Genomic DNA, 14,672 nt, shown 5'->3' with positions numbered 1-14,672 from the left:
TGGCCCCAGCTGTTGCTGCTTCTGCACCCAGGATTGAGGCATGAACCCTGGGGCATTCTCCAGCTCTGGCCCCCTGTCCTGGGCCATGTACCTGATGAGGAAAGGCCGGACAGGCAGCGGACTCTTTGGTAAAGCCAACTCTTCTTGACACCTCATATTCACCAAAATCAATATCTGGTTTATTCAAGTTCTCTGTTTTACTATGTCCAACTCAATGTTGCTTATTTCATGCTATGTTGTAGAAGAGTTGCCTTCACATTATTCTGGCCACAATGATCCTGTTCATTTTCTGTCATTGTTCTGAGTAGCGTGTCACACTATAATCCTCAAGACATTTGATATGCACTTCTTTTCTTGGAATATTTTACTTTAGTTTTCCAGCACGAACAGCTGATAGTTTCGAAGAGCTTCGACTGATGGAGACAGTGCAATGCTACACGGTGAACTGAACTTAGGACTGTTGTAGTCATCTTTCCTCTCTGTACTTTTCCATAGTACTTACCAAATTCCTTGGATTTGTAAGACTTGTCTTGGAGATAGTATATTTCCTATCCGTACTAGAATCACCCCAAGCTCCAGGAGACTTCTTCTGGAGTTTTAAGCATTATTCTGGTAGTTCTCAGACAGGTTTTAGAGGTCATTTGGGTGACCTGGAGTTCTTGATCTACGTATTAAGTGGTATTAAATTACAATATCAATATTCCTAAATCTACATGCTGCTTATACTCAGTTAAATTGTTCATTGGGTATATTTTCTATTTGGTATATATTTAATTGACCCACAAACAAACAACAAGGTATTTACTGAGACTGATAATATTAGGGAATGCTGGCATCAATAACTGATAGGCAATTGTGACCGTGTATTGATTATGGATCAGAGTACAGCTAACATTACAAGGCAGTGGGAAACGCTGGCGGAGCGAAATCCCACTCCCTTCCCTCTGTCGCGGCTTCTCTTTTTTTCTTGTTCATTTCACTCTTTTATTCATGTCTTATATTAATATCATCTCAAATTATTTTCCCCTTGCATGACTAGTTGGACTCAAATCTTAAAAGCATCCAATCCAATTTAATTTTAGGAGATCAAGTCAAGCAAAGCATTGAATTATGAAATTATAACAATGAATTTTAAAAGAATGGTGGCATCATTTGACCACAAATAACCATCAGGGTATATTTGTGTATGATGTTACACGGACGACTATATGAATTGCTCACAATTGCTTCTATAGTATCAGTCTTTATTTGGCATAAGGCCTCACAGATATATAGTTTCAAAGCATCCTTCAGTGTTCCTGAATTATTAATAAGTGTGGTTATATGAGGAATAAATGTCCAGTGTCAGATGTAATGTCACTAACTTTGATGAAATTGCAGGTTGACAGAAGTGCTTTAGCTGCAGGTTTGATATTGTGATTGTAGAGAAACTGAAGAGAATACAGTGAGGATAATTACAGTGTTATCAGGGGTAAGCATCTGAATTGATCATAACAAGTAAAAAAGCACAAAGACGCCTTTGATGAGGAAGTGAAAAATAGATATTTCCGGGGGCAAATCACGTCCATCTGAGGCCGAGACCAGAGTGCAGGCGTTTACATTTTTTATCATCCCCCCTTTGGCTACAGAGGGACGGACGCAGAGGTAGACTGGCGTTTCCCTAAAACTCATCCGACAGCGTGTTGAGCTAACTCAAACTGAACTGACTGAATCCAGAGTGGCTCTCAGGCGGGACGGGCCTTGAGATTGTTAAGTTCTAAATCCTTATCTTAATTCTTAAAATGAACGATGAGCAGGGAGAAAACAAAAAAAGTGTTTTATATATAAAGACATAGTGAAAAACAACGCTTCTTAAATTCAATATGAATGAATATTCATATGTATATTTTAACTTTGAACGTGCAAATTAATTTTTGAAGGTGATGTATTTCCAGTTTTCCTGAATTAAGACAGAAAGTTTTTGTTATTTACTAAATGTAAAGAACCTAGTTTAACCTTAAAATACCATTCCAACAGTTTTCAAAATGTTCAGGTTTGTCTGAATTGTCTCAAATAAGAAATAATGGTTGTAATTATTTGAAATGTAAAGCACATTTATTTATGGTATTTCAACTGAAAATCCACTAAAGAGCTTATCCATGAGTTAATGTTGTTTCAGTTTCTCTCTTTAAAATCCAAAGCGCATCATTTAAAATCATTTATTTTAAGGGACACAAATGCATTGAAAAAGGGATTCATAAAATAACAATTTCAGAAAAGCATGGCTTAGGACATGTCTTTTTTAATCAGGCATATTGTATTTGTGGCAAGTGTTTTCTTCCGGGTTCAGTGACAGTTCTATGTCATAGAACCGTTTCTCCATATAATCACAACAGGAAACATTTTTAAATAAGCTGATCCAAATCAAATCCACAGACGTAATACTTACTTGATTAAAATGTTGCACCCACTTCTATGTGAGTTGAAAATATCATCCTAATTGGGACAACATATCTAAAACAAACGTAATCCTAAAACAACATAAATACACCTTCGAAAATGTTGATCAAAAACAACACCAAATATAACTTCATTTTTTTAACATGGAGTTTGGTGTAGGACGTGTAGGACTTAGATCGCCTACTGCCCCCTGCTGTCTATATCCGGCACTGACAGCCTGCAGCAGATGCACTTGTTTTGAATAGTTTTAATCAAGCGACGGCATGTAGTATTTCTAGTGGAAATCTTTAAGGATGGACTAGGGTCAAATATATTTTACGTTTTAAATATGTAGATTAACATAGGGAGACATTTGGATCTTTTTTAACATAATTTTGAAATGGTATTCAATGTAACTGAGTTATTTTAATGCGGCTCAATCTTTCCTTTCCATGTCCATTGTGTGCGTACCTTTACCCAGATATTAGACATGTTCCTGAATTCAAATACAATATACATATTGAGCACATAGTGAATTCATTTCACCGCAAAAGAGGAAGTACGACGGAAGCCTTCTCCCCCTCTCCGTTTCCCCTAAACCCCGCCTCCTCTCGGACGGACATAACTCTGATTGGTCAATCCCTTTCCGCGGCGACCCCCCTCATTGGTTGAGAGCTTCTGGAGCGCAGATGAGATGCAAATCGCGAGGTCTGCCAGTAAAAGCCCTGCGCTGTCAGCCGGGATGTCCATTCATCTCAAGGGGGAGGGAGAGAGAGCGCAGCTTCCTAGTAACACTGCATCAGTGTAATGTTACAATCAGGAGGAAACGACATTTAGAGGAAAATAACTTCACATTTACCTTCCTTTTTTCGTGTTTTCGTCAGTTTCCTTCCACTTTTGATGACAAACATGTGTGATTTTAAGCTGCAAGAAGATTTTCCAGCTGTCATCCCAAGTCTCGAGTCTTGAATTCTGCGTGCAGGTTTTTGGAAAGCTGCTTTCTGCTTGGTTCTGTCCGCGACTTTTACGCACAACGGCTGAAATCCGGCGCATTTGGATAACGCGCCTCAACTGGAGCATTTTTACCGTCGTGACACGCTCTTAAAATATATACATACAATATTCTGCTTCCTATTCTCCAAACAAGACGAAAATCGGGGGGTTTACAGTGAAGCAATCTGGGTATACCTGGACGCACCGTGGCGCACAAATGGTGTTCCTGTGGGACGCGAAATACGGTACAACCATTTCTCTTCGATCTGTTTGTTATGCTTTTATAGTAGCCTATAAGTTATTTTTTGTGAAGTTGGGAGATTAGTCTCTCTTATTTTGTTACTTGTGAAACTTACCATTTCATTTAAAGCATGGTGCATTATAACAAAATATACAAAAAACTCGTTCCTATCGTAGGTTAATATTATATTAACTCATACAAAATATTTGTGTTTTTGTATTTTTAAAGACTCATACGATACACAAAACAAAACTGGTTTTCAAACATTTAAAAAAATAATGTAGTGTCCATATGATTTACAAAAGTTATTCATTTTTTCTTTTCCTTTTTCCCTAAATTTAAAATACTTTCCAGACAATGTACAGTTCAACAACATGTGAGATATGATCCAACTTCACTTCATTATCTGCTGCAGTAAACAACATCTCCTTCCACGACACATGCTGACTTTAAAACAAATCGTTTTAATTGTCCCATTTTGTCCAAAAAAGCGCACAAATAACTCTGGATCTCCACATTATTGATGCAACTTTTTAGAACTGAACTCTAATACTTTACAGTGAATTTAAAGTTTTGTTTTTTGAAATCCAACACACAGGCTTCACTAACACACATCGTATTGTGTGTGAGGCTCTCTCTTCATTATGTGACATGCTCCGAAATTGACCATTTGTGTTGATGGCGTACCACTTCCCTCACTTTTATTCTTTTATAAGAGAGGGCAGAAGTGCTGCTTCTGTCTTCAGTTTATGACTCCACTCTGTGGTATCCTGTGTGTGTGTGTGTGTGTGTGTGTGTGTGTGTGTGTGTGTGTGTGTGTGTGTGTGTGTGTGTGTGTGTGTGTGTGTGTGTGTGTGTGTGTGTGTGTGTGTGTGTGTGTGTGTGTGTGTGTGTGTGTGTGTGTGTGTGTGTGTGTGTGGTGTGTGTGTGTGTGTGTGTGTGTGTGTGTGTGTGTGTGTGTCGATATAATGCTCTCAAATATCTTGTGTTGCCAAACCAATAGTCCGAAACTCAAAGAAAATACATGTACGATTATAGAAGACTGAGAAAAAGGTTTTATCATTATTAAAATAATATAATTATTACAATAAATAGTATTACTGTACAGTATTTATTCTACTATACACTATTTATTTTACATTCTGTTTTATCTGTTTTTATATTTCATTTTATTCTAGGTTATATTTTTAGAATGACTTTATTGATCCTAATTTGGGAGTAAGGCATTTCACGTTGAATACAAATTAAATAAATGAGAGAATAAACAGAAACAGTAAATATGTACAGGGAAAAATATATATCCGTAGAGTATATCTATTGAATACACCGTATAAATATACAGTATTGAATTAAATATGCACTATAATAGACCACATATCTTATATGTATACATATTTATTATTCCTGGAATTCCTGTACATTACATCATTGGAGGATTCTGTGACCTATAGCAACAACAAATACTGCTATTGTGCATATTATAATACATCCTTAGAATATTTGAGAGGACTGTGAAGTCTCCTTCTCAGATATTTAAATATTTGTATTCAACCATCGATCATCATGGAGATATTAAGAGCAGAATAACCAACTCATGTGTTCTGTTTCAGACCCAGCCCCCGGCCGGCGTTACACCCCCCCCTCCACCACCCTCGCCTCGGGGGGGAAGATGGCCGAGGCCCTGCCCCTGGGCGCCCAGGAGGCCGGAGGCGGGGCCTCTCTGGTGGGCAAACTTCGTATGGCTGACCGAGGCATGGTGGAGGTACGCTGACACACACTCCTTATTAATATCTGTTGTAGTGATGTAAATGTCCCTCACGGCTCTCCGTTGTCCTCTCAGGTGATCTCAGATCATCCGGGGGAACTGGTGAAGACGGACAGCCCCAACTTCCTGTGCTCCGTGCTACCCACACACTGGAGGTGCAACAAGACCCTGCCCATCGCGTTCAAGGTGGGTACCTCCACCCAATCCACTGCTGCATCCAACAGTACCCTTAACCTATTAGGTATGATAAAACATGTCGATTTGTTAGAGATTAAACCGCCACACAGTAAACATTAGATTAGATGTCATTTATTGATCCCAGTTTTATGTGATTATTACAATTATTTGTTACAGCAGCATGTAAACAAGGCGTTGCAAACTAATACAACATAAAATATGATGGAAAATCAACATACAAACAACAGTAAACACATACATATATATACATACCAGAGCAATATATCACAATCGCATACACAATATAAAATATAAACATACAGAATAAGAGACCGTTAGGTTGCTAAGTTAGTTGTATTCCTCGATAAAAAGTAGTATTTTAAATAGTCTATTCACTTAAAAGTAGGAAGATCTTTCCGTACAATTATTTTCGTTTTATAATATACTACATTATTACAATTCCTTTCATGTAAAGCTCTCTCCATACATAGACGACAATTTGACGATTGTTTGGGTTTTATACTATTTCCTATGAGAAAAATAATAATTAGATATATCATGGCTGTGTATTCCCTCTTGTGTGCGTGTGTGTGTGTGTGTGTGTGTGTGTGTGTGTGTGTGTGTGTGTGTGTGTGTGTGTGTGTGTGTGTGTGTGTGTGTGTGTGTGTGTGTGTGTGTGTGTGTGTGTGTGTGTGTGTGTGTGTGTGTGTGTGTGTGTGTGCTTATCACACAGTTTATCTGCACTTTGAGACAAAATGCATTTGTGGAAAAGCAGCTTTTAGCCGCAGAACACACAGCTGATTGATTTATTGACTTTTATGCATTAGTGTTCGCACATGCATGCATGCGTGTGTGTGTGTGTGTGTGTGTGTGTGTGTGTGTTTGGTGCATTATGCGTCATGAGCGGATGTCACTGCCTCTTACTGATAATGGACGATTGTTATGATGCACACACACAGCCAGAAAACTATAAAAAGCTATACTATACAGAGAACTGTTCACACAATAGGTGCACAAAATAAATGTATTAAAATATGAAACTAGCAAACAGAATCTGATAACTTCCTAAAACTAAACTAGAAATGAATTAAAAAGTCAACCATTAATTTCTTTGTATTCACAGAACACACACACACACACACACACACACACACACACACACACACACACACACACACACACACACACACACACACACACACACACACACACACTGGCCTTTTCCTGTGTGTGTGTGTGTGTGTGTGTGTGTGTGTGTGTGTGTGTGTGTGTGTGTGTGTGTGTGTGTGTGTGTGTGTGTGTGTGTGTGTGTGTGTGTGTGTGTGTGTGTGTGTGTGTGTGTGTGTGTGTGTGTGTGTGTGTGTGTGTGTGTGTGTGTGTGTGTGTGTGTGTGTGTGTGTGTGTGTGTGTGTGTGTGTGTGTGTGTGTTCTTTCTTCCTCTTTCAGTTCTCCTATATGAAATATTTTTGTGCCAAGACTTGTATTTTCATTTTCAAACCCAGAGTAACTGTTTCTTTAAAACCCCCACTCACCATTAATTCCACCACTCCACTCCAGATCAGCTCAACACTGTCATCATCAGCACAGCAAATGTTCAGCTCATACCAAAGAACTTAAGACATACAGAACATGGGTATAGCAATACGTGATTAAAAACAGAGCCGTTAGCTCAGGTGACAGAGAGGAGAGTGTCTGTTACTCATTTGCACACGGACGGTGTGATCAGCGCTCGTATGGAAATGTTGCTGGAGGTGTGGAGGAGGACAGTGTGCTCTCTAGTGCATGGAACGTTTCATGTTTACATGTTACACATACGGAGAATCATTTACCTTTATTCCATCATTTGCAACTTTTTCATGAAGTTTTGAGGTAGTCAAGCTTATCGCTTCTCTGTGTCTGAGTATCTATCTGGGTGTGTGCATGTGTTGGTGTTTGTTTGTGCGTGTGTGTGTGTGTGCAGATTCCATATATATCGTAGTATGAGTGTGTGTGGTTGCTTGTGCGTGTGTGTACATCTGTGTGTCTGTGGGCCTGGGTGCAGCACATAAGGTCACTATCTGCTTCTATCCCCTAAAAGCATGATGGGAACTGTAGTACGAGTGAAACTGAATATCATTCTTTTAGTTTTAAACCATCAACACATGTATGAACTCAGAATATCCTCTATGAGACATCTCAAACTGTCCGACAATTTTCTTCCATGTCTCTAGGTGGTTGCCCTTGGCGACACCCCTGACGGCACCTTGGTTACGGTGATGGCGGGAAACGACGAGAACTTCTCCGCTGAGCTTCGTAACGCCACGGCCGCCCTCAAGAACCAGGTGGCCCGATTCAACGACCTGCGCTTTGTGGGCCGCAGCGGAAGAGGTACACACACAAACACACACACCAAACACACGAGTGCCATTGACCCAAATATGAGTGGGATGGGGCTTCAAACTCTTACACAACACAGCATGGATACATTAGGGGAAGTAAATGTGAATAAAAACGGTGTTGTCTCAACTTCCTCGTAACTCCCCGTTTAATGCCCCCCCCTCTCTCTTCAACGGACACACTACTACAGTTACACTAAATCAGTCGCAGGCAAATGTCCCCACTAATCTATTTAAAACAGTGTGTACACAAGCTCTGCTAACACACGTATCAAAATGACAAGTACTCCCCATGCTGCTGAATGGAAATATGGAATACCTGTCAATATTTGATAGATTCCACAATGCCGCTGTTGGAAAATTAGCACACATTAATGATTCATGTGCAGTCCAATTCAAATTTTAGAAAGTTGAGGAGTGAACATTTGTTTAGATGCAAATGTAAGCGCACAGAGGACAATGAGTACAGTATTTTAAGATACAAAACGTGATCTTCTTTGGAGTTATTAACTCACATCTGCAACACAAGAGGGAGAGAAACTGTCATGTGTCATATTTTAAACTGAACCCTTTACATTCTTCACTTTTCTTTTTGTTATGAGTAACTTGCTAATAAAGATTTTTTTTAGATGTATTTCATGTGCCACTAGAATTTAAATAATTTAAATGATAACATTTTCATATTATTCTATACATGATAATGTTCATCCATTTGGACTAAAAATGTCGATATATTCGAGTTATATTTATTTAAAATAATTTGTTAATGATAAGAGCATATTCTTTTAAAAAAAGTAACACGGGCAAGTACATGTGTTTTTGTATAACACTGAGTCCTAACGTTGGTCCTGGGTTGTTTCAGGAGCTTCTCCTCCATGATTTGTGGAGGAAACAGTGAATCATTTGCATGTATCATGAGATAACAAGCCACACGTGGAGCAGCTTCTCCACCAAAACCTCCAAACGGTCATCAACTGTCTGTGGTGAGGGTTAGCTTAGCGGCTAACCCCAAAGAATGGTTTGGTGGTTATAGTAGCTGTGTGTGTGTGTGTGTGTGTGTGTGTGTGTGTGTGTGTGTGTGTGTGTGTGTGTGTGTGTGTGTGTGTGTTGTGTGTGTGTGTGTGTGTGTGTGTGTGTGTGTGTGTGTGTGTGTGTGTGTGTGTGTGTGTGTGTGTGTGTGTGTGTGTGTGTGTGTGTGTGTGTGTGTGTGTGTGTGTGTGTGTGTGTGTGTGTGTGTGTGTTCACACTGGGTGAGATGTTGTGAAAGAGAAAAGTGACTGTCCTGTTTAAAAGAGGAACTAAAAGAGAGACTGAAAACTGGTTGCACATGAGCCACACACACACACACACACACACACACACACACATTGGCAGTAGGCTGAAACATCATATGAGAAAACATATGAGAAACCGCATGACACAGGCTGCATCATCATTTTCATTCGTACGTATGCACTGTTGCACTGAGATGCCTATAGGTTACATCTATAATGCTTTCACACAATGACTTAGCTAAAAAACATAACAACCTTTACTCAAACTGTAACAGCGGTGCATCAAACAAAAGGGTGCGTTGCTGTAGGCATGCTGCTTCAGGAACTGATGAGATTAGGAGATATAATGTAGGAAACTTGATTGAGTCACAGATCTACGAGTTTGAAGGTCTGTCTTGTTGCATGTTACTCAGACAGTGCTATCATTGAAATGATTTTTTTTGTTTTATATGTTGGTGTTTTAACATCAAGGCGATGGTTTGGGGGATTTTTGGATTTGGGGTTGCCATACCACTCAGGAATATAATTGTATAGGATTATTAGTGGCAGGAAACAGATTATGTTCACGTGATATGCAGATATCAGTATGTGTTCTGCAAACACACACACACACACACACACACACACACACACTGATGTTGCTTTGTTGAAGATGGTAAACAAGAGATTTCGTCTGATCGAATGATTATGAGTAAAACTGGACAACCCCAACTCAGCAAGCCCTGACACGATGCGATACACACACACACACACACACACACACACACACACACACACACACACACACACACACACACACACACACACACACACACACACACACACACACACCTTGTGAAATTCGCTCTTATCTTCAGTGGATGACATAGAGGTGATTATAGAGGCCTGAAAAACACTGATGTCAAGATACACACGCCTTTGTGGTGTGTGTGTGTGTGTGTGTGTGTGTGTGTGTGTGTGTGTGTGTGTGTGTGTGTGTGTGTGTGTGTGTGTGTGTGTGTGTGTGTGTGTGTGTGTGTGTGTGTGTGTGTGTGTGTGTGTGTGTGTGTGTGTGTGTGTGTGTGTGTGTGTGTGTGTGTGTGTGTGTGTGTGTGTGTGTGTGTGTGTGTGTGTGTGTGTGTGTGTGTGTGTGTGTGTGTGTGTGTGTGTGTGTGTGGCCACCGGCTGGCTGATAGACATAACACACACAGACTTCAGCTGTTCTCTCCCTCCTCCTGTGTCTCTCTATCAGCCACCTTCTCTTACTGTAAACTCTCTCTGTAAGCAACCTGCACTAAGGACAGGACACCATCTGAGCATTCAGTCAGACAACAAAAAGGGCAGCATTGGTTTGGGCGTCTTGCTTCATATACTAATGAGTTTAAGTATTTGATCTATGAGTTTAAACGTCTATCAGTCACTATAACACTGTGAAATTGTTCATAATATTCGTGAAGGGACTTTACAAGTGTGGAAAGTTGGCACAGCTGCATTATTTAGCATTTACGACACGATGGTCCTTATCGAAAATGTAAAAAAAATGGCTGTTATGCAACAAAGTAAAGAAAACAGATGTTTTAATTTATAACAACCTTAATGTTATATTCATATTCCTTAACTTGTGTTGCTATTTGATACGTAGGGAGAGAGAGAAGTGAGAGTAACACCTGGCGTTACCAACAAGTGTGTGTGTGTGTGTGTGTGTGTGTGTGTGTGTGTGTGTGTGTGTGTGTGTGTGTGTGTGTGTGTGTGTGTGTGTGTGTGTGTGTGTGTGTGTGTGTGTGTGTGTGTGTGTGTGTGTGTGTGTGTGTGTGTGTGTGTGTGTGTGTGTGTGTGTGTGTGTGTGTGTGTGTGTGTGTGTGTGTGTGTGTGTGTGTGTGTGTGTGTGTGTGTGTGTGTGTGTGTGTGTGTGTGTGTGTGTGTGTGTGTGTGTGTGTGTGTGTGTGTGTGTGTGGCATCACACTGTCTGCATGTGGTAACTTTACTCCGGGCCCCTGGCATAAAACAAGTGTGTGTGTGTGTGGCAAGCAAAAGTGAGTGAGTGTCTTCCAAAGCTGTGTCTGGCAATGCCCCCCCCCCATCAGGGTCCGCACATACACAAATATACTAGTACTAATAAACACTTCTTTCCTTCCCTGTTTTTCTTCCTCTTTCTTCCTCTCATCTATACTCTCTCTTGTCTTCTTCCCCTTTGCCTCTCCTTTTTCTCTCATAGGGAAGAGTTTCACACTGACCATCACCGTGTTCACCAACCCTCCTCAGGTGGCCACGTACCAGAGAGCCATTAAGATTACAGTGGACGGCCCCCGAGAGCCAAGACGTGAGTGACACATCACAATGTTCTCCACAGCAGATTATAACATGTGGGGACCCACAGGCTTCACATGTGGGTCCCCAGAACGTTTTACATTTTGATGCATATCCTGTAGTCTATAAGCTAGATACTCAGAGAAGACTGTAATCCATAGAGACAGACTCTCGGTTTGTGAGTCAATAAGGATGATGCAACACTGAGTTCCTGTGTGATGACACATGGGGAATTCTCAAGGCAGAGAAGAAGAAAAACCTATTTTTTTTAATAATAAACACAAATACTTATAGTTTGCTTTGATTAGGAGTGAATTGAGCGACGGTGTTCAGATACGACATGAGGTGACAGAAAGAGAGGAAGACTCCTGCCAGCTCCGCTCAGCTGTGAATAACCATCACTCGTCTCTAACTCGCCACACACACACACTCAGTATAAATACACACACATGCACACTTCCCCCATTGGGAGGAAGTGCCTGTAACTGGATCTCAGTCTCACTGCTTTGAAGTGCAGCCAACACCACAGACAGCGTGACAGACCACCACACACACACACACACACACACACACACACACACACACACACACACACACACACACACACACACACACACACACACACACACACACACACACACACACACACACACACACACACACACACACACACACACACACACACACACACACACACACACACACACAGGGAGACAGTCAGACCCCTATGCGGCGCCCATCGTCAGATTTCCGAACGCATTAGCAGACAGTGTGTTAACAATGTTGGGACATTGGGTTGTAGCTGTTACTGTAATCCTTATATTATGTAATCATAACACACGCAGGAAGTCATCTGCTGACAAATCACCTCTTCATATTTTGATGGAACGGAAAATGAGGACTGAAAACAAATCCATGTTCAATCGTCACACAGCACCACGCACACAGTGAAATTGAGCCTCTGCATTGAAGCCATCCTATTATTGTGGGCAGGTATTATAGCTCAAGGGCAGTGCCTAGAAGGTGAACTGGCACCTCTCCAAGTACTGGCCAACACTTTCTACTTGTACTTAGTTCTCAAGACACTGCCATACACTTTCAATTGTGGAAAAAGTTGGTGCTTTGGACCTTCATATTTTAACTTGACCACCGGTTATCTTGACAGATTTGTGTCATCTCTTCCTCCCAGGTCATCGTCAGAAGATGGATGAAGTTAAACCCGGAACGCTGGCTTTCTCCGAGAGGCTCACGGAGCTGGAGCAGCTGAGACGGAGCTCCATGAGGTTGACGCCTCCTCACCACCATCACCATCAACACCCCGCCAACAGCCGCCAGTCTGCAGCGCTCAACTCTGCCGCCTTCTCCAGCCCTGCACACGCTCAGATTACTGCTGGTAAGAGATCTAAAGGGATTACATCCATGAGCCCAAATCAAGAAATTAAGGGAATTGCCATTTACCATATTGTACAGAGCAAGAATTAGGCTTTCAGGGATGAATTGACTTCAGGCAAAGCAAAAACACAACAACCAAACAACTTTTCTTATCAATACAAACTGAGCTAAGCTAGAGTTGCTAAACTAACACATCTAAATACGTTGTAGTCTTAGACCCCGGATATAAAGTATGACTGGTTCATCAGGCTAGAATTTAGACTTCTTTTAAAAGACAGGGAATTCACAGATAGATCAGAGATTTATTTCCATGGAAACTAATTTACTGTTGCTTAGTTTTGTAGAAACTTGAATGGTCACTGTTTTGATAGATAGCAGCACCGAAAGAAATGTTCCCCAAACAATCTTTAACATACATAGATGCAGAGAGAAGTAAGTTATTTATTTATGATTCCTCAGAAACCCTGTGTGATGAGCACACTCACTTAGTTCATCTTTTTCTGGAAGCAACACTTGCACAGCTGTGCAAGGGACTTCTTTGGAAATGATCTGGTTGCATGATATAAGCATCATAATAATGACTCTCAGAATAGTCAGAATGTATGACCTTCTTAGGTTGCCCCCAACCCCAACCCTACTTTCTGATAACCGGAAAGCCAGGGATTTGCCTTAAACTGCAGTTTCTTTAATGGCCGGTAGCTGCCTCCATGCATCCACACTCATCAATGCTCAGTTAAGCAGCAATGTTATTAACATAAACCTAACTTATCATCTTTAAATCTAATTACATTTTAGAGCGGATTCAAACTGACTCGTTTCCAGCATTTAATCAACGTCAAAAAGCGTGTGTATGTATTTCCCAAACTTGTGAATTCAGGATGCATCAAACCTCATTGTTCCTCCTTGTGGTTTTAGCAAGATCCATTGTGGTCTGTGTGCGCGCGTGTAGGTGTGTGTATGTGTGAGTGTGTGTTGCGGTTGCCGTGGATACACTACCACCAAAATGCATTATCTGTTCCTCTTTTGCCTTAGTGGTAGTGACGCCACGTGTGTGTATGTGTGTGGGTGAGGAAGCAAGTCATGCCAGAAGGAGGAAATGAGAGTCAGCTGGCAGGAAGTGCTACTGTGAGAAAAAAAATCAAATGTATACAGTAACTGTCAGAATTTGAAGCATCCAAGATATCTGAAAAGTGTGTCAACCATTGGCTATGATTCATTTTACTGTCCGAAATATCAAAAGTCATGACTTAGACGACCATAAACAAATAATTATATCCATCCATCCATCCATCTTCTCCCGCTTATCCGTGGTCGGGTCGCGGGGGTAGCAGTTCCAGCAGAGAGCCCCAAACTTTATTTTCCCTGGCGACATCAACCAGCTCTGACTGAGGGGTCCCAAGGCGCTCCCAGGCCAGCCAAGAGATATAATCCCTCCACCTGGTCCTAGGTCTACCCCTTGGTCTCTTCCCAGCTGGACGTGCCTGGAACACCTCCCTAGGGAGGCGCCCAGGTGGCATCCTAACTAGGTGCCCGAACCACCTCAACTGGCTCCTTTCGACGCGAAGGAGGAGCGGCTCAACTCCGAGTCCCTCCCTGATGACCGAACTTCTCACCTTATCTCTAAGGGAGACACCAGCCACCCTGCGGAGAAAACCCGTCTCGGCCGCTTGTATCCGCGATCTCGTTCTTTGGGTCCTGACCCATCCTTCATGACCATAGGTGAGGGTAGGAACCAAAGTGGCCCGGTAGAC

General features: G+C 41.4%; 1 protein-coding gene across 4 annotated transcripts in view; it reads left to right on the top strand.

The window, feature by feature from the left end:
- Window positions 1-14,672, top strand: part of runx1 (RUNX family transcription factor 1) — a 30,517-nt gene that overhangs the window by 11,092 nt on the left and 4,753 nt on the right. For 2 of the 4 annotated variants that reach the window (XM_034099299.2, XM_034099313.2), the window contains 5 exons: window positions 5,263-5,414; window positions 5,493-5,603; window positions 7,805-7,961; window positions 11,438-11,542; window positions 12,719-12,922. In XM_034099299.2, coding sequence (XP_033955190.1) covers window positions 5,263-5,414; window positions 5,493-5,603; window positions 7,805-7,961; window positions 11,438-11,542; window positions 12,719-12,922 — 729 coding nt within the window. Of the gene's footprint in view, window positions 1-9; window positions 129-3,183; window positions 3,657-5,262; window positions 5,415-5,492; window positions 5,604-7,804; window positions 7,962-11,437; window positions 11,543-12,718; window positions 12,923-14,672 lie in introns of those variants that run through there. The other 2 variants (XM_034099289.1, XM_034099306.1) reach the window with 2 other exon arrangements.

This window comes from Pseudochaenichthys georgianus, chromosome 2 (assembly GCF_902827115.2).
Source record: "Pseudochaenichthys georgianus chromosome 2, fPseGeo1.2, whole genome shotgun sequence".
Classification (NCBI taxonomy): Eukaryota; Metazoa; Chordata; class Actinopteri; order Perciformes; family Channichthyidae; genus Pseudochaenichthys; species Pseudochaenichthys georgianus.
The sequence above is the reverse complement of the archived record's forward strand: the minus strand, read 5'-3'. Positions and strand labels throughout refer to the sequence as shown.